Source organism: Peromyscus eremicus, chromosome 11 (genome assembly GCF_949786415.1).
Source record: "Peromyscus eremicus chromosome 11, PerEre_H2_v1, whole genome shotgun sequence".
Lineage (NCBI taxonomy): Eukaryota > Metazoa > Chordata > Mammalia > Rodentia > Cricetidae > Peromyscus > Peromyscus eremicus.
This window is the reverse complement of record NC_081427.1, coordinates 11,136,827-11,154,897: the sequence shown is the minus strand read 5'-3', so window position 1 is coordinate 11,154,897 and position 18,071 is coordinate 11,136,827. Positions and strand designations below refer to the sequence as shown.

The following is an 18,071-nucleotide window of genomic DNA, read 5'->3' as shown; positions in this document are numbered from 1 at the left end:
CCTTTTATATGTATGTGCTGAATTTATATACTTGTATTTCTTTCTGAGGTCTCCAACTTATTTGCTCGGGATGAAATTGATGAGATTAACAGTGACCTGATGTCAATCATGAAAAAGGAACACCCCAAGCGCCCTCCCACTAATGACAACCTGTATGAGTATTTCATGAGCAGGGTCCGAGGGAACCTTCACATTGTGCTCTGCTTTTCACCTGTTGGAGAGAAATTTCGAAACCGAGCTTTGAAGTTCCCTGCCCTTATTTCAGGATGCACAATTGACTGGTTCAGCCGATGGCCCAAGGATGCTTTAGTTGCCGGTTAGTGTGGTGGAAATAACCCTGTCATGTGTTCTCGTTCACAGGGGCTTCTTATTTATTCATTTACTTTCTCTGCTAGCAGCTGTCTCTGCACTGGACTGAACAACTTCTGCCCAGTGTTGGAGGACCTTTGCTATAAGATGTTGCTCTTTTTAACTCAGTAGTGTAGCTTGAGTTTTCCTGCCTGGCCCACAGTCAGGGCAAATCTCTCTCACCCGCCAGTCCCACAGCCACTCAGACATGACCAAGTAAACAGAGACTTATATTGGTTACAAACTGTATGGCCATGGCAGGCTTCTTGCTAACTGTTCTTACAGCTTTAATTAATCCATTTCTATAAATCTATACCTTGCCACATGGCTCGTGGCTTACCGGCATCTTCACATGCTGTTTCTCATCATGGCGACTGGCAATGTCTCTCTGACTCAGCCTTCCACTTCCCAGCTTTATTCTTCTCCTTGTCCCGCCTATACTTCCTGCCTAGCCAATGGCCAATCAGTGTTTTATTTATTGACCAATCAGCAACACATTTGCCATACAGACCATCCCACAGCACAGTAGCTTTTTTTTTTTTTTTAATTCTGAAATGTGGTTGCCAGCGAGTGAAGCCTTCCATGTATGCCTCTTTGATTAAGTCTCCAGTGACCTCAGTTTTCAATGCTACCCAAAGACTTTGCCTTGATCAAAGTTTGTGATCTACACTTAGGGTATTTGTTGGGTTGTGCTTCTAAGTCCTGTTAGGTGAAATCCCCCATGATGCCAAGGGTGATGTATTCTTGTTGACAATTTCAGCGCTCTCAATGTATGGTATTGTGTTGAATGCATGAATCAGGCCATGTTACCATTCGTCCTCCTCCCGTAATTTGGCCTTAACTTATTTACAGTCTTTCTTTATCCTGTCATGTCATCTCTCCTATCTTTAGAAATGCCATCTTGTCCTTTAATCCTTTCCACAACTCATCTCCCATTTTTTTTTTAAATCCAAGTACCAAAGCTAGTCAAGACCCAATCACATCCTTTGATACTTTTGTGTTACAAACATTTAAAAAATATTTTTAAAATTTCCCCCTTTCTTGGCCTTCCTGTATCTATAGCATCTACATTTTACATACTGTCATTGGCATTTAAATAGTTTGAAACTTTCATAGCCAGTAAGCTCTTGAGTTGATATCTTCAAATGAGTTTAATAAAATCTGTGGCTTGTATACTATATGGATATTTAGTGACATTTAAGTCCTAGTAACAGGTAAAATAATTACAATGACATATGCAAAATGATTCATTTCTTGTTAAAAAATATAAAAATCCTTTTTGGGAAGTCAGCAATTAAACACTTACTAATACCTTACCTTACAACATTTTAGAAGAATTTCATCAACAGGTATTTGAAGCAAAGGTATTTTACATACATACATAACCAGTATTTTCGTACACACAGAGATTACGTTGTTATTTATTGTATTTTGAAAAATTGGGCTTGGGAGAATCCTTGGGATTCACTTAAAAATCCAGATATGGCTGTACGTATCTCTGCAATCCCGCCATTGTATGTGTGTGTGCTGGGTAGAGGGAGATGGAGGACCCGCTGGGGCATGCTGGCTGCCAGTGTAGCTCCAGGTTCAGTGAGAGATCCTGTCTCAAAGAAATGAGGCAGAGAGTAATAAAGCAGGACTCCAATGCCCTCTTCACGTCCCTGCACTTGTTCTTGAGTGTGTGAACCTGCACATACATCACACACACACACACACACACACACACACACACACACGTCCACTATACACACTCATACATACATATATACACAAAGAAAATTAATGAAAAGGTTTCTAGGAAAATTGTTACTTCAGTTGTCTTAAGGATGCTAATTTTAAATTTAGAATTGTCTCTAGCTATAAAATTTGGGAATAAAGATTAAGCATCCTTAATCTGAAAATCTCCAATGCCTTGAAATCTAAAACATTTTGAGCAATGATTTATTACTTAAAAATATTTTGATTTTATAACAACAAGCATTTTAAATGAGGGATACTTAACTTGTTTTTCACTTGTGTATTTGTGTTAGCATTTTATTTAGATGCTAGGTAATATTACCCAAAAAAAGAGCATTAAATGATTGTGCTTTTTATCACATAAAAAAGTTCAGAAATTGGATACTAGATTTTGTATTACTTTATCAATCATAGTATTTTTGTGAAGTGTGTGTGTGTGTGTGTGTGTGTGTGTGTGTGTGTGTGTGTGTGTGATGCTTGGGATTAAACCTAGGGCCTAGCAGGGCAGTGGTAGCACACGCCTTTAATCCCAGCACTTGGGAGACAGAGGCAGGCGGATCTCTGTGAGTTCGAGGTCAGCCTGGTCTACAGAGCGAGATCCAGGACAGGCACCAAAACTACACAGAGAAACCCTGTCTTGAAAAGCCAACAAACAAACAAACAAAAAAACAAAAAAAACCCTAGGGCCTAGCTTATGCTACCAAGTGTTCTCTCACTTATATACACCCCTGCCCAACACCATGGAATGTTTATTATTACTTATGTTATCAGAAAACTTAAGTAAGGATTACATTTCCTTCATGTAGCCACTTGTCTTTCTGTCCCTCCTGGAATAAAAATAAGTAAAATGAGATGAAATCTAAGAACTTTCCTTTTTATTTTAATGATACCTCTGGAGCAGGTAAAATTAAACAATACAGATCAGTGTATCTCATCTCAGGATAACTCACCAGCATGCAGTCTCTAGTGCCCAGCTACCAGCCAGCTTTGGGGACCATTTGAGGATTTCATGGGTTTTACAATAGAAAGCATCTTTCCAGTATATGTTTTCACTGAGAGATTTTTGTCCATTCAAATACATTCATTACATAGGGAATATAAAGAAGTTTTAAAATAATGGTAAATTTCTAGAACCCATCCCATAATTTCAACTAAAGCAGTTTGAAGTAAGTGGTGGGCATCTTGGTTTAACACCTCTAAAAATGTATTAGACGGTCTGAAGATGTAGCTCCGTGGTAGGGCACTTGCCTATATATGTGAGGCCCTGACCTCCATGCCTAACACTGCATTATTAATTAATTTAAATTAATTAATTAATTAATAAGTAAAAATTATGTCATAGTTATGAATTCATGTTTCCAATGCCTAGATTTAAACTGATTGGACTTTGAGCTGTTCATTATAGTATCTGATTAATTTATTTGGGAAACACAGATACCTTAATTTATTGCCCTTTAGTATTTAGTCAACTTTATTTTCAAGCAATTTGGTGAATGGTCTCTTCTCTTCCACGGAGAGCTAAATTTACTGATTGGGTAGTAGTGATAAAAGGCCATTATTCTTTATGTCTGTGCTGCCAGCCTCAGGCTCATTTGATTCCTTTTCTTTCCTTCCTACTTCCAGTAGTTATATTTCTATTTTCAACTCACATATATAGGGTATTTCTTATAAGACACTTAAAATGCATGCCATAATTTAAAGATACGTTATGCATAATCTTGAAAAATTCTGAGGACTGAAGAGTATGTTTTATAGTTCTCTCTCACCCACTTCAGTGATGGATAGACAGTGAGAACACAGCACATATGTGACATAATAGATTTGATCTTATCTTATGGCTTATTCTTTTGGGTTGTTTTTATTTAAGGCATGGGCTCACTATAGTCCGAAACTCATTATGTAGACGAGGTTGGCCTTGAACTCAAGATATCCGCCTGCCTTTCCTTCCTCAGTACTGGAATTAAAGATGTTTCCTACCATTCCCAGAGCTGGCTTGTTATTATAATGGAAAAATGTGTCTTAACAATTGACTCACTGTTAGATCCTGTGGGCAAGGTAAAAGTCTCTAATAGGTGATTTTTACCCAAACAGCTGAAGGATGCTGTAAATTAGGTGTGATCACAAATGTCCAGTCACTGCTTTTAAGAGCAAGATGACTATCATTAAAAAAAAACAAACAAACAAATGTAGTAATAAACATTTCCACATGACAGATGGAGCCAGAGTTGAAAGGAATTAAAGGATTGACAGGCTCAGAGTTAACAAAAGAATAATAAATGATTAATACGTGGGTCTGAGTGGCAAGGTCACTGATGTCTGTTATTTGAATCACTTTGTCCTTATGTAGCCCATAAAGCAGGCTGGCTGCCACTGGACCCTGCAGCTCTGCAGAGGAGGCTTCTCTACACAAGCTCCAGAAAACAAGGAATGATGATAGGCCTGAAGTTTTTATAGTGTTTTATATGAAAAGAACAATGAAATTGCTGCTGTCTTAGGCTTGGGGTTCAAAGTCCTGAGAGATATCTCTACTTGGGGCAATGGAGATTGTGTGCTGACCTAGGAAGTGACTGTCTTTTAAACACAGCCAGGCAACTTTGAGAAGGGCCATTGGTGTGCCTGTTTGATACACTGCCATCTTTATTCTTCCTAGTGTCGGAGCATTTCCTCTCATCCTATAACATTGACTGCAGTGTGGAAATCAAGAAGGAAGTCGTCCAGTGTATGGGCTCCTTTCAGGACGGGGTGGCTGAGAAATGTGCTGATTATTTCCAGAGGTTCCGGCGCTCTACCCATGTGACGCCCAAATCGTACCTCTCCTTTATTCAGGGCTATAAGTTCATATATGGAGAAAAACTTGTGGAAGTGCAGAGCCTGGCCAATAGGTGAGTGGGAAGGTCAAATAAAAGTCATCTTGAAGCACTGGTTCTCATCCCGGAGCCAAGTTGTTGGTTGGATACATTTTGAAATGACCAGAGACAATATTGGCGGTCACAACTGGGGTTCTAAAGTTAGGGTAGTGTGAGGTCAACACAATTGCCACCTCAAGGGACAGTGAGGCCAAGTTTTTCACATGGGCCACCAAACTGCATCAATTCAAATGCATTCATAATAGCCTCACTCTATCAAAAATGTATCAGTGTGGCATAAAGAAAAAACAAACAAACAAACAAACAAATAAACAAACAAACAAAAACCAACCAAACAAAAAACCCTAAGCACTTCCCCTTGGAGTAGTTTGGTCAATAGTGAACTCAGACTGAATTCTCTACTTCTCTTTCTGTGTCTCTCATTATCTCTCTTGTCTATAATCTGTCTGCTGTTTGCGTCTGAATCTACGCCTGCCTGAATATTGTCTCTTGTCTGGCCCTGTGCCCATGTCTGTCCCCCACAAAGGGCTTTTGCTCTGTATTTATTGAACAGCACAGAAAGAATCAAATGGGGAAGAATGAGAGACACTTTATAGAAATCATTAACAGGGTTTTCCGAGGTATTAAGTCACTGATTTCGTTTAACTCCAACTGACCCAGATAACAAACAAATAAATACCATCAATTAATATCGGGATGCTGTTTCCAGCATTTATGGTGAATATTTATCATTTAGTGTTGCTTTTAAAATGCTATTTTCAGCATTTGTTACCATATCATAGATATGCATTTCTCTATGGATCAGGGGCATAGAAAAGTACATATTTTAAGATTAAAGCTATGCACTCGCTTAGATTGTAAAAGTTGATTAAATACAAAGTCCAAGGCAAGGAAGGTTTGTTGTTAAATTTTGTTTAAAGACAGGTTAAACAATCAGGCAGACTACACAGTCAGTCTTAAGTGACCTCAAGGTATATTATTAACTCTGGCTGTGAGGTTCAGCAAAAGTTCCAGACTCTTAGAATGTAAGAGATGTTTTCATAATGTTGTATCACCTTAAGACAGAGGCTAGGGCAGCCCCCTGAGCAAAGAATCATCAGCCCAAAGTCATTAGTGCTGAGGCTGGGAATCCTCTTCTAGAGTCTCGTGGAGGATTATTCTGGGCTCCCTGAGGGGCTTTATTATTGCCTAATGTGATGAAATTTCCAGGTGTCTTATATGGACTGCCACTTTTTATGATATTGATTGATCTAATTATATAATAGATGTGGAAGGGAAGTGAGAATACAGATTCCCATTCTACATCCTCTTATCCTTTACATTCATATTCCCTGTGTGACCATGGTAGAAGTGTCAGGTTGATGGTTATGGTCACAGCAAAGTGAATAGCCTGTGTTCCTGAAGTCTGAATGCAGATGTCACTGCTTTGCACTATATTTTTCTCAACATTCACAGTTTCTTCCAGAAAGTAACCAGAACTAGCCAGGATTACCATGTAAGGGAATCCCCGGGTAGGAGACTAGATTATATGTAAGGGAATCCCCAGGTAGGAGACTAGATTATGTGTAAGGGATCCATGAGTTGGTGACTAAATGGCCCAAGGCCTCTCATTTTCTAGAGAACATTATTTCAGGTCTATGCAGGTAGCTAGTTCATACCTATTCTCATTTAACTTTTACTTTATCTCTTGAGTGCAGATCTTTCTTCTTTTGATTTCATTGGACTGTTTTGAAAAATGCAAGTTATTTTTCTTCCCCCAACATTTGAAGTTCATTGTTATTGGGCCCGGGGTGGTGTCATCTAGGTTATGGTTGTTGTTCATGTTTTACTGCATTCCCTTCCTGTATATGGTTGATGAAAGACATTCTGTGAGTGTGGAACTCAACCTAGATGTACTTCCTAGGTGAGGCCCTCTTAGGTTTTCTTTATTACGCACTCTTCCTTTAAACACAACCTCATTACTATTACTGGTGAATTGACACTGGAGAACAAGGGTGTTTGCTACAATTTTTTAACATCGCTTGCACGGATTTTTCAACCCCAGAATGAACACTGGATTGGAAAAGCTGAAAGAAGCTTCAGAGTCGGTGGCAGCCCTGAGCAAAGAATTGGAAGCGAAAGAAAGGGAACTGCAAGTGGCCAACGACAAAGCTGATGCAGTAGGTGGATGGCCATGGGCCTGCAGATGTTTATTCATTCCTGTTGTAGTAAACCGCCTATTGTTCTGCATGAAAATCGGATAAGTGGATAAAATCAGTAACCAAGTTGCCTGTAAACTTTGATGAATTTTCCCCCCCCTATTCCATTAGGTCTTAAAAGAAGTCACAATGAAAGCACAGGCTGCTGAGAAGGTCAAGGCTGAGGTACAAAAGGTGAAGGACAAAGCCCAGGCCATTGTAGACAGCATCTCCAAGGACAAAGCCATCGCTGAGGAGAAACTAGAGGCAGCAAAGCCAGCTCTAGAAGAAGCGGAAGCCGCACTGCAGGTGACTCTGAGGGACGTGGCAGGTGCTCACAGGGAAGGGAGGTGGGCCAGACAAAAGCTTTCGCCACTGTGCCTGCAGAAACTATCAGTCCGCTAGATCTCACACAGACAGATTACCATCTCGGGCTCATTTTTTTAAGGAATAATGAGCCCTGTCACAGAATAGCGGCCAAGAGTCTTGGGTTATCACTTCAACCTTTTCATTAATAGTCTGTGTGACAGTGGGAAAGTTGCATGAAGTTTCCAAAATGTTTCCTGACTCACTGAGGACTTTGAAGTGGGTTTGCTACAGGAGATGAAGCTTCCTCTGAGTCTGTTTGTGAACCATCCAAATAAAGAATACAGATTGAATGCGGCCCACTCATGGCAGAGGCAGAGTGGCTTCCAACCCAGTCAGTGCAGTTGTGTGGCTGTAAAAGAAATAATAAATGACAAAGGAGATGATATTTTGAGAAATATAATATGATTCATGAGCTAGACAATGACTTATAGGACAGGTCAGCGTTGAAGAATCGATTGTAGAATTCTTCTGAAAAGATTACTATTAATTCATTTCTATTCATCTATTCATTTAAGCTATTGATCCTTGGCTTAGAAGTGGATGAAAGAAAAGCAACAGAATCATGCTGTATGTTCACTGCTAACTCGAGTTATTTGACCTCAGTTGGGCATGGATCATTGCTTTATAAGGAGAGTCTGTTCTCTTACTACTTTCTTAACATGATGCCTGAGAAATTTCCAAGTCCTTTTTGATCCAAGTCTTTAAGTTTTGTTTTGTTTTGTTCTTCTTCTTCCCCTCCTCCTCCTCCTCCTTCCCCGCCTCCCCCTCCTCCTTCTTCTTTTTTTGGCATTTCTGAACCATGCTTGCTTGGGATATGTGAGGCTTTAGATTTAGTTCTTAGGATCACAAACAACAAGAGTAAATGTTACACACATTTCTTATCTATTGAGATAATGAAGATTTTGCCTTCTCTTTCTCTCTGACTTTCTATACTATACTTGCACTGGATGTGTGTTCCCTAATTGTTTCTCACTTCCCTGTGTTCTGGCCAAACTGTCCTCTTCTATCCTTCAAGCTCTCCTGGGTCTTTAGCCCCTAAGATCTGTGGACACGGCAGACTTTCTTCTGCCACAATTATGTCACTTGGGCTGTACTGAGAGAGTCTTTGATCAACATAGTCTTTGATCAACAAGAACTTTTAAAACTGCATTGCATTCAGGGTACCCATACTCATGGGACTAGAGCTTAAGTCTTCTCGGGTGTTTTAAAAAAGGAGGCCAACATTTCCCTCCTTTTTAAGAGTCAAGAGTTGGCATCTTCTTTTCATCTTGTCAGATGTTTCTAGTATTCCTCTAAATTGTGTTTCTTTACAGCTAAAATATTCTCCATCATATAACCATAGGTATGGACATATGTGGGAGCAGAAGTAAGGTGTCAGACAGCTTTCTGTTACTATAACAAAATGCTGGAGATAATTCACGTACGAAGAGACGAGGCTCGTTTTAACTTACAGTTTCGTTGCTTTGAGGCTGTATGAGGCAGCATCATATGGCTGGGTCACATAATGGAGCTGCTCACTTTATGGACAGGAAGCAAAAGAAGAGGGAAGGAGCAAAGTTCCAACATCCCCTTCAAAAGGGCAGGACTCCATAATGGTTCTCTCCTATGATCCACCTTCAAAAGGACATTTAGCATCCGAACCACAGGAACATGTATAGAAGAGAATTATATAATTTCCTCTATTGATCCCATGTGTTTCTTACTGGGTCTTTGTGTTTCTGAGGAAATGTATTGCCAATCTGTTCTAAGAAAACTCCCAATACAGCTAGACCCTAACATTGCAGCCTCAGGTTATATCAATCTGAGAAAAGTCAACCGTGGATAATATGCCCCAGGAGGCTGAAGAGATAACTCAGTGGTTTAGAGCATTTGATGTTGGAGGACCCAATCTAATTCCCAGCTCCCACACAGTGGCTCATAACTATCCATAATTTCAGGTCTGTCTGGGGATCCAACTCTCACTTTTGACCTCTGTGGGAACGAGGTACTCAAGTAGTGAACATGCATACATGCAGGGATTCATACACATTAAATAAATAAATAAATAAATAAATAAATAAATAAATAAATAAATAAATAAAGAACATGTCCTTTCCAACCTTAATGTTTAATCAGACGTTAACTAGCAGGTAGTGCAAGAATAAAGAGTGTTCAAATGATAAATAACTCTTATATTTATAGATTTATATTAGATATATTTACATTATAGCATCTTACATAGTAGTCATATTACGGCACCTGCAGAAAATAGACTTCAATAGTTATCTGAAACAGGTTGGTCTCTGGGTACGGCATTTGTCTTGCTCCTTTACCCAAGTGCCTGACAGAAGAGCACAACTGTCCACATATGTAATTGATGCATTTTTGTAGAAGTGTAACTTACTCCTAGTTTCCCACTGGCTGTTGCTCTCTTCCCCTCCTTTTTTTTTTCACATATCTCAAATAAAGGTCTGACATTTTTAGTTCTTTACCTCCAATTTAATTTTCTAGCTTCTTAACTTTCAGAAATGCTGGTAGGCTGAAGCACATCTCTTCACAGCAAATCACCAAGTGCAGTACAAGTGTGTCTCCCATCTTCAGAGAAAGTTCATCTTCTGACAGGGGGTGTGGATGAGACACAAGCCTTTAAGACACAGATACAAGGGGGTGTGCACTGTGTATCCTAGAAGTAAGCCTGTGTTAGACTCATCTTTTCCCCAATACTGATTTCATAAAAGGTTCAGGAGAGAGAGTGTTACCAAGCAAAAAGAGGCTGATTATTAAGTAATTTACTGCATAAGAATATCTGTACCAGAATTGGAACAGAACCATCCTGAGAGCTGTGTGAAATTTGGATTGCCCAAGTCCCTTCATTTAAAGGTCAGTTCTCAGCTAAGAAACCTCTAATTATTTAATCTGTCAGCCCCAAGGCTACCCTCTGGTGTCAGTCCACTGTGACAGCCTGAGTTGCTTTAGAGAAAGAGAGATTCTTGACCTATATAGCTAACGAGTGAAAAGGCACTGTGAATATTTTTTCCCTCATTTCAAATCCTGATAACTACTTAAGTGCTGAGTATTTTGTTTTAGAGTACTTTTTTTTTTTTTTTAAACACAAAGAAGCCTGTACACTGTTAGGGAAATCACAGTTCCTTATCTGCTCACCAATATTTCTCTCCTTTTGCTACTTGTTAGAAGAATAAAAACTCAGCCTCTGCATACCCTAACCCCACACAAATACACATATAAAAGTCAGAAGCTAGCATCTGAATGTGCGGGTGCATGAACATGTAGTGCATGAACATGCAGTGCCTGCCTTTCTGAGCCTGTGGTATCTCACTAAATATAAAATTTTCCAATTCCATGTATTAAAAACTGAGGTTTTAAGGGAATAAAGTAGGAAGGATAATGGACTATCTGTGACATGAAAGTGGTAGGCAGACTACCTGGGGTGTAGGTGTTCAAAGGGGGACAGGAAAAGTGGGGTTGGGGAGGGAGGGAGCTCGGAATGGCAAGGATCAACCAAAGCTAAGTATTTATGAAAATGCCATTAAGGAACCTGTAACCAGGGTCTGAAGAGACGGCTCAGCAGTTCAGAGCATGAGCCATTCTTTTAGAAGACTCTAGTTCGGTTGCTGGTATATCCACTAGGTGGATCATAACGTCTCATAACTCTAGTTCTAGAGGGATTTGGTGCTCTGACCTTTACAGACACCTGCACTGACATGCACATACCAATACCATTAAACCAAAAAAAAAAATAAAATGTCTTAAAACATAAAAATGAAACTTGCAAGTTTGTAAACTTATTAAAAAATAAAAATTATAAAACAATTGTAAAAAAATTTGGCTTTGTAGGACATTCATTTCTTTGGGCTTAAATGTTTATCTAGATCTGATGACTTCTTAGTTTAAAAGTGTTGTTTGTCCTCTGTTGAAACAGCAGCATTTATACATGACAGTTTGTTTGAATTCCGTATCTGAGCTTGGATGCTCCCCCATTCCATCCCGCAGACCATCAAGCCCTCTGACATCGCCACAGTGCGCACACTTGGTCGACCCCCTCACCTCATCATGCGGATTATGGACTGTGTGTTGCTGCTCTTTCAGAGGAAGGTCAACCCGGTGAAAATTGACCTGGAAAAAAGCTGCACTGTGCCTTCCTGGCAGGAATCTTTAAAACTGATGACGGCAGGGAACTTTCTCCAGAACTTACAGGTTGGTCTTTTGGTGCTAATGGATTAGAAGGAGGACTCAGTTGTTTGAGTTGTTCAATATAATTCATTTCTAAATGTAACTCATTCTATATATGTATTTTGGAAATGCATGTGAGTCTTCTTTTGTAGTAGAATTTTCTCTTTCAAATATAAGACATGAGTGTTAGATCTTTTCTGGACACCTTCAGCTATGTTGACACATACATTCCAAAAAAAAAAAAAAGTAATCAAATTGTTCTGATGAGACTAAATGTATGTACTGTCTGCACACAAATGCAGTTATCCCTCAGTATTTTCAGGACTCCCAGTGGATACAGAAATGTGAGGATGTTCAGGTCCCTTATGTAAAATGACATAGGCTTTGCACATGTCTTTGCATGTCCTCCTGTGTGTTGCAAATGACTGCTAGGTTATGTATGACCCCAACACAGTGTACATGCTACATAGATAGTCACTATACATTTTGTTCTTGTTGTTAGATGATCAATATCCCACTTGAACTCATGGTCTTCCTGCCTCAGCCTCTCCAGGGCTGGGATTACAAGCATGTGCCACCATGTCTGGTTTGTTATATTGTGTTGCTTAGGGGACAATGATCAGAAAGAAGTCTGTATATGTTTAATACAGACATGATATTTCTCGTGAATATTTTTGGTTTGTCTTTGGGGTCTATAAGTACCACGGATCCATTGTCTGTGCTCACATTTACAATTTGATGTCCACAGTAGTACTATTGGAGGAATAATTTGTATCTTTTTAATTCTGTTGTATTTATAATGTACAAATTTTAAGTGTACCACGTGATGAATGTGCATATACATATTAACCTTCACCAAAAGCAAAATACATATATTTAGAATCTCTCTCATGCTTAAACACAGTCAGTTACCTCCCATAAAGTAACTGTTATTATTTTCTCCTCCTCCTCATCATTGTCTGTTTGGAAATTGACATATACAAAATTACATACAAAGTCTTGCTCTGAGAGTCATTCACTAGATAGATGAAATTTGTTCTTATTGTGGCAAAAGGCAACTCTCCATTATTTTTAAGTTATAGCTTTCCAGGATATGAACGTTCAGTGCTGTGTGGTAAGGGTATAATAATTAGATTTTATTTTGAGGAGGAAAATAAGAAAAAAATAAGAAGAGAACAAATACATTTGTTATTAGTCTTTGTACAGTTTAATTTCTCCCAGAAAGACCAGTTTCAAACTCCAAAAAATGATGCTAGAGACAGAGATAACACCATGCCGGTGCCATCAGCGCCAACGACCTACAAAGTGTAGGTGATAGGAAGCCTCATAAAGTCAGGAGAAACTGAGTTCTGACCATAGGTTGCCTTTATTTTAAATAAAATGATTTAATTGTGAGTGTATGCAACAGGCCTTTAATAGGCTTAACAACCAGTGCTTAGATTTTCTGAAATGTTTACAGTCATTTTCCATGAGATTCTCTGAATCAACACTTTGTGAAACATGTGATATGCTTTGATTTGTCTACTGGACCATTATGGTAAAAACAACCATTGGGGTTATTGCTAAGCTTTGACTATTACAAATGAATCTGCTGTCTGTACCGACATATAGGACATTTGGGGACCGTACATATTTACTTCTGCTTGCCATATTTGCAGGAGTAGGATTTCGGAGTCATTTGACATATTCAGCACCAAGGCATACTGCACAGTACTCCACATCCTCATTATTTCCTGCTTTTCACTATCCTTCTGTGTGTGATGGTAGCAGTTTCTTTTTGTTATGGACTTAATTTGCATTTCCCTGACAACTAATGATGCTGAAAATCTTTTGGTGGGTTTGTAAACTTCTCAGGAATTTTTGTGTTAAGTGCTGGTTTGGACCTTTTTCTCTCTTTAATAATTTCTTTTCTATTTTGAACTTATAATTGCATCATCTCCCCATTCCCTTTCCTCCCTCCAAACCCTCTCATATACCCTTTCCTGCTCTCTTTCAAGTTCACAGTCTCCTTTTTCATTGATTTACATGCAGATATGTATGTACACGTATATTCCTAAATTTAACTTGCTCAGTCTGTACAATTTTCCTTGTATATGTGTTTTCAGGCTAACCATTCACTATTGGATAACCAATTGGTACGATCTTCCCTTGGGAAGACTATTTCTCCCACTCTCCGCATCTTAGTCATCTGTAGTTCTTTGTGTAGTGTTGAGGCTTATGGAGTTTCCTCCCTGTCTACTTTGACATGTCTATTGGTGTCCTCCTTGTTCAGCTCACATTTGGGCAGTCATGTGGGTGAGACTTTATGGGTGCAGTGTGTGGCATTCCTAGGAGATATGATCTCACAGCAAACTTTCTGATTCTTCATCTCTTAACAATATTTCTTGTGTCTCTTCTGCAATGTTTCCCTAGCCTTAGGTGTGGGAGTGTTTTGTAGATGTTTTCATTTTATGTGTATGAGTGTTTGCTTGTGTGTGTGTGTGTGTGTGTGTGTGTGTGTGTGTGTGTGTGTCCAGTGCCTACAGAGACCAGAAACAAAGTCAAATTCTTGGAACAGGAGTTGCAGATGGCTGTAAGCCACCGCATGGGTGTTAGGAACTTGGGGGCTTTGCAGGAGCAGCAAGTACTCAAGCAAGGAGCCATCTCCCCAGCCCATTGCTAATGCCGCTTGTCTGTTGGATTCAAATACTTTACGAATGCTGTAGATATCTCCAGCCGCTTCCTGGCTTAATTGTTCACTTTATCAATACTGTCTTTCGCTAAGCAGGAGTTCTTAATTTTAATGTAGGATTTTTTTTTTTATTGATATTCAACTTAATAGCACTTTCGGTGTTCCATTTCGATCTTGGCTTCCCTCTGAGGAAGAATAAATTCTCTTTCATTTCCTTCTAGAAGTTATACTGTCTTATCTTCCAGATTTAGATCTTGAGACAACTAATTGGGAGTACCCGATCCATGCCCATTTCACAAGCTCCAGCTTCAGCACCACCTTTCCTTCAGTTTCTATTCAGTACCACCACTCATGTGGCTGCTGATGCTATGACATTGTAAGGTGCCTTCGATCTGCTACAGCAATGAGTGGCTTATGAAATTAGTGGAGCATAGACTTGTCTAGGTATGTGGACAGGTGACAGCAAGACTATGTGAGACTACATGAGACACGTGAGACTGTATGACAGTGCAATTGGACTTTGCATTGATACCTCATGAGTGACTCCAGATTTCCCCCTTGTGCATATGGCGAAAAATTCACTGCCTATGGGAGCTCTGTCTCTACTATTCTCTAAGTCTCATGAAAGAAACTTGTGACAGGCAAGGTCTAAATTAAAGGGATTCTACTCTGCTACACACGTTCTATGAAGGTTTATTTCATGCAATTATTAATTGCATGGATTTTTTTTTATTTATTTCTACTTGGAAAATAATCATCCTTTTAGAAGAGGAAACACCATCTTTTAAACATTCCATCCATTTCATCATTTGCCTGGACTTCCCTTCCTGATTCAGGAAGGTATTCTAAATCCATTTATGCTGTGTTTTAAAATTATATTTATCTAGGAGATAATAATTCTCTCATATTTGTGATAGCTCCATGATTAAAAATTAATTCATCATTCTCAAGGTGCAATGTCTCATATTTCATGTGAGTTTAATAGAAGTTCTGTCTGAATCTATTAAGCATTTAGTTGCTGATAAATGCTAAATCTATATGTCCTTACCAGAATATAGCTGTGTATGTTTGTTTTTCATTGTTGATATTATGGGTTTGTAATTCACCTATTTAGGATTAATGGAAAGAAATTTTTATTGCCTTTGAAATTCTAATAACTGTATTAATATTCATCACCTAAATACTTTACTCTTTCTCTGGATCTCAATATATTTAAACAGGATGGTGTCTGCACTACCGGGACAGAGTGCATCCTGCAGACTTCTTTTGCAATCACTCCACACTGTGTTTTCAACTGTAAGACTTTCATCCAATACCCGGAGACATTGACAAAAAGCCATACCATTCATCCAGCTTATTAGTTTCAGTTACATTGAAAACAGAATGTGAGTTTGGATACACCCCATAAAATAAGTGTTTTGACATGATTTACTCTTTCCTTCCACAGCAATTCCCCAAAGACACGATCAATGAAGAAGTGATAGAATTTTTGAATCCTTACTTTGAAATGGCCGACTACAACATTGAGACTGCCAGACGCGTATGTGGGAATGTTGCTGGTCTTTGTTCCTGGACCAAAGCCATGGCTTCCTTTTTTTCTATAAACAAGGAGGTGCTGCCTTTGAAGGTAGGACTCCTAGAGGGAGCTGTGTGACCCTTGACTGGGAAAGTCTGTGGGTTAGTTGGTTTCATCCTTGCACAGCAGCTCTGGAGTTTTGGCGGTCAGTGTATTTGTCCTCAGATCCATAGGGAGAGTGGGATTCTGAAAGACAGAGACAAGGATGTTTCTTTCTTCTGTAACCCAAATTTGAAGTTGCAGGAGCTTTTAAGCATAAACCAATTCTCTGTGAAGACACTGAGTCTGTTGTGAGTTACTTAAAAATAAAAGAAGAAATCATAGCACAGAATTTTCCAACAGTGTTCAAGATCTTAAGCAAAGGAATCCAATGAATGAGATAGGATTAAGATATAGACACTGGGGCCAGAAAATGCTGGCCTCTGATGAAGGAAGGTGTAAACTTCCCCTTTCCCTTCTTTACACCTCAGGCAAGAATGTCAGCTATTTGTAACTTAATGTGATCTTGAGACTAAGCCTACACTTCCCCAGGTGGCTTAGTTTATGTACATCATTTCTATATTCACCATCACTATTAAAAAGACACCCAGTCTTGAGCAAACAGAGAGGTGAGTACACTTTAAATACACAAACGTCTGAAAGACTGTATCTTGTGGCTTGATTTTGGTTTTGTAAATTAGATCTTTTCCAACCATGAGCCAAAACTTACTTATATTTGTCAACTACCTATGAAATTTAATAACTGTGATAAAATAATCAAGATTCTGAAGGAAATAGTGCAGAATAGAGAGAGTGAGTCTCAGGATCCTAGAACTATGTAAAGGATCAAAGACTCATTCACATGAGAGAATTTCAGAGCAAATAATTGATGTCATGCTCATTGACATTACAAGAATGTGATCATTGGAGATTTTAACACAGCACAGGATTGGCCATGAGAAGTATGTGACACTCTTACTATATTTTCCAAGCAAACATATAATGTATAATTTTTGTTTTATTGCAGTTGTTTTAAGAATAGAGAACTGAAAAAAAAACCCCAAAAAACAAAACAACAAAAAAAAGAATAGAGAACTGAAACCATTAAACAAAGACCTCCAAAAAGGCAGAACAATGAAGACTTTTCTCTGGGGTTCATATTTCAGCTCCAGTGAAAGACAAATCTAGCCTGTTATCTATACTGGTGGCTCATGAAATGTTTTTTAAACAAGTATTTAAAAGCTTTGCTTTTGCCTTTTGGCCTCTGTAGCCTAAAATAATTTTTAGGCTATTTTGCCTATAGAAAATAAATTTGCTGACTGCTATTCTAATGATTCATAATTAATTTATGCTTATAAACATGGATGACAAATTCACATTAATATCTGTTTCAGATTTATACAAATTGAGGTGATTGTAGAGGTAGAAAGCATAGGTATAAGCATGGGCCATTGTTGAACTCCTACCCTCTAAACTATGGGTGTTTGGGGACTTCCTGCTTCTCCCTTACCCTGTGTCCCCTGCAGGCCAACTTGGTTGTGCAAGAGAATCGTCATGTGCTGGCCATGCAGGACCTGCAGAAAGCCCAGGCTGAGCTGGATGACAAGCAAGCAGAGCTCGACGTGGTACAGGCAGAGTATGAACGGGCCATGACTGAAAAGCAGGTAGCCAAAAACGTGACATGGGAGGGATGTTTATACATTCCATTGGCTCTTGTGAGCTCTCATTCCTGTGCTATCTTTATCTGAAGCATTGGTTGTTTGAAAGAATTCACTGAGTTTTATGCATAACCCACATATAGCACATGATCCTTCACTGAGCCCTTGGCTTTGTTTTATTTTGTTTTTTACTTTCTTTTTATTTATTCTATGTGTCTTTTACATCATATATATTGATTCCATTCATTTCCCTGTCCCTTCGAATCCACCTTCTGCCCTGGTACCCCCCTCCAAAAAAAAAAAAAAAACCAACAAAATTTAAGAGAATAAAAGGGAATAACGGGGAAATAAAAATCTCATCATGGAAGCTACAATGTGACACAGTGGGTTATGCGGTAAACCCCTTTGTCCACATATCTTTACTTGCAAGTGTTCATTGCAAAGAGTCATTGATCTGGTGCAAGGCCTCTGATTTCTACTATACTCTCAGGCTTTGTATCTAACCAACACTGAAAGCCA

The 18,071-nt window shown here is 38.9% G+C and overlaps 1 protein-coding gene across 1 annotated transcript in view; it reads left to right on the top strand.

The window, feature by feature from the left end:
• The window catches only part of Dnah5 (dynein axonemal heavy chain 5), a gene marked incomplete at its 5' end in the record, with an annotated part of 220,050 nt that overhangs the window by 145,234 nt on the left and 56,745 nt on the right, over window positions 1–18,071 (top strand). Inside the window, 7 exons of the mRNA XM_059276732.1 lie at window positions 49–316; window positions 4,736–4,967; window positions 6,997–7,111; window positions 7,262–7,438; window positions 11,489–11,692; window positions 15,787–15,966; window positions 17,421–17,558. Of these exons, the coding sequence (XP_059132715.1) occupies window positions 49–316; window positions 4,736–4,967; window positions 6,997–7,111; window positions 7,262–7,438; window positions 11,489–11,692; window positions 15,787–15,966; window positions 17,421–17,558 (1,314 nt within the window). The remainder of the gene's footprint in view (window positions 1–48; window positions 317–4,735; window positions 4,968–6,996; window positions 7,112–7,261; window positions 7,439–11,488; window positions 11,693–15,786; window positions 15,967–17,420; window positions 17,559–18,071) is intronic.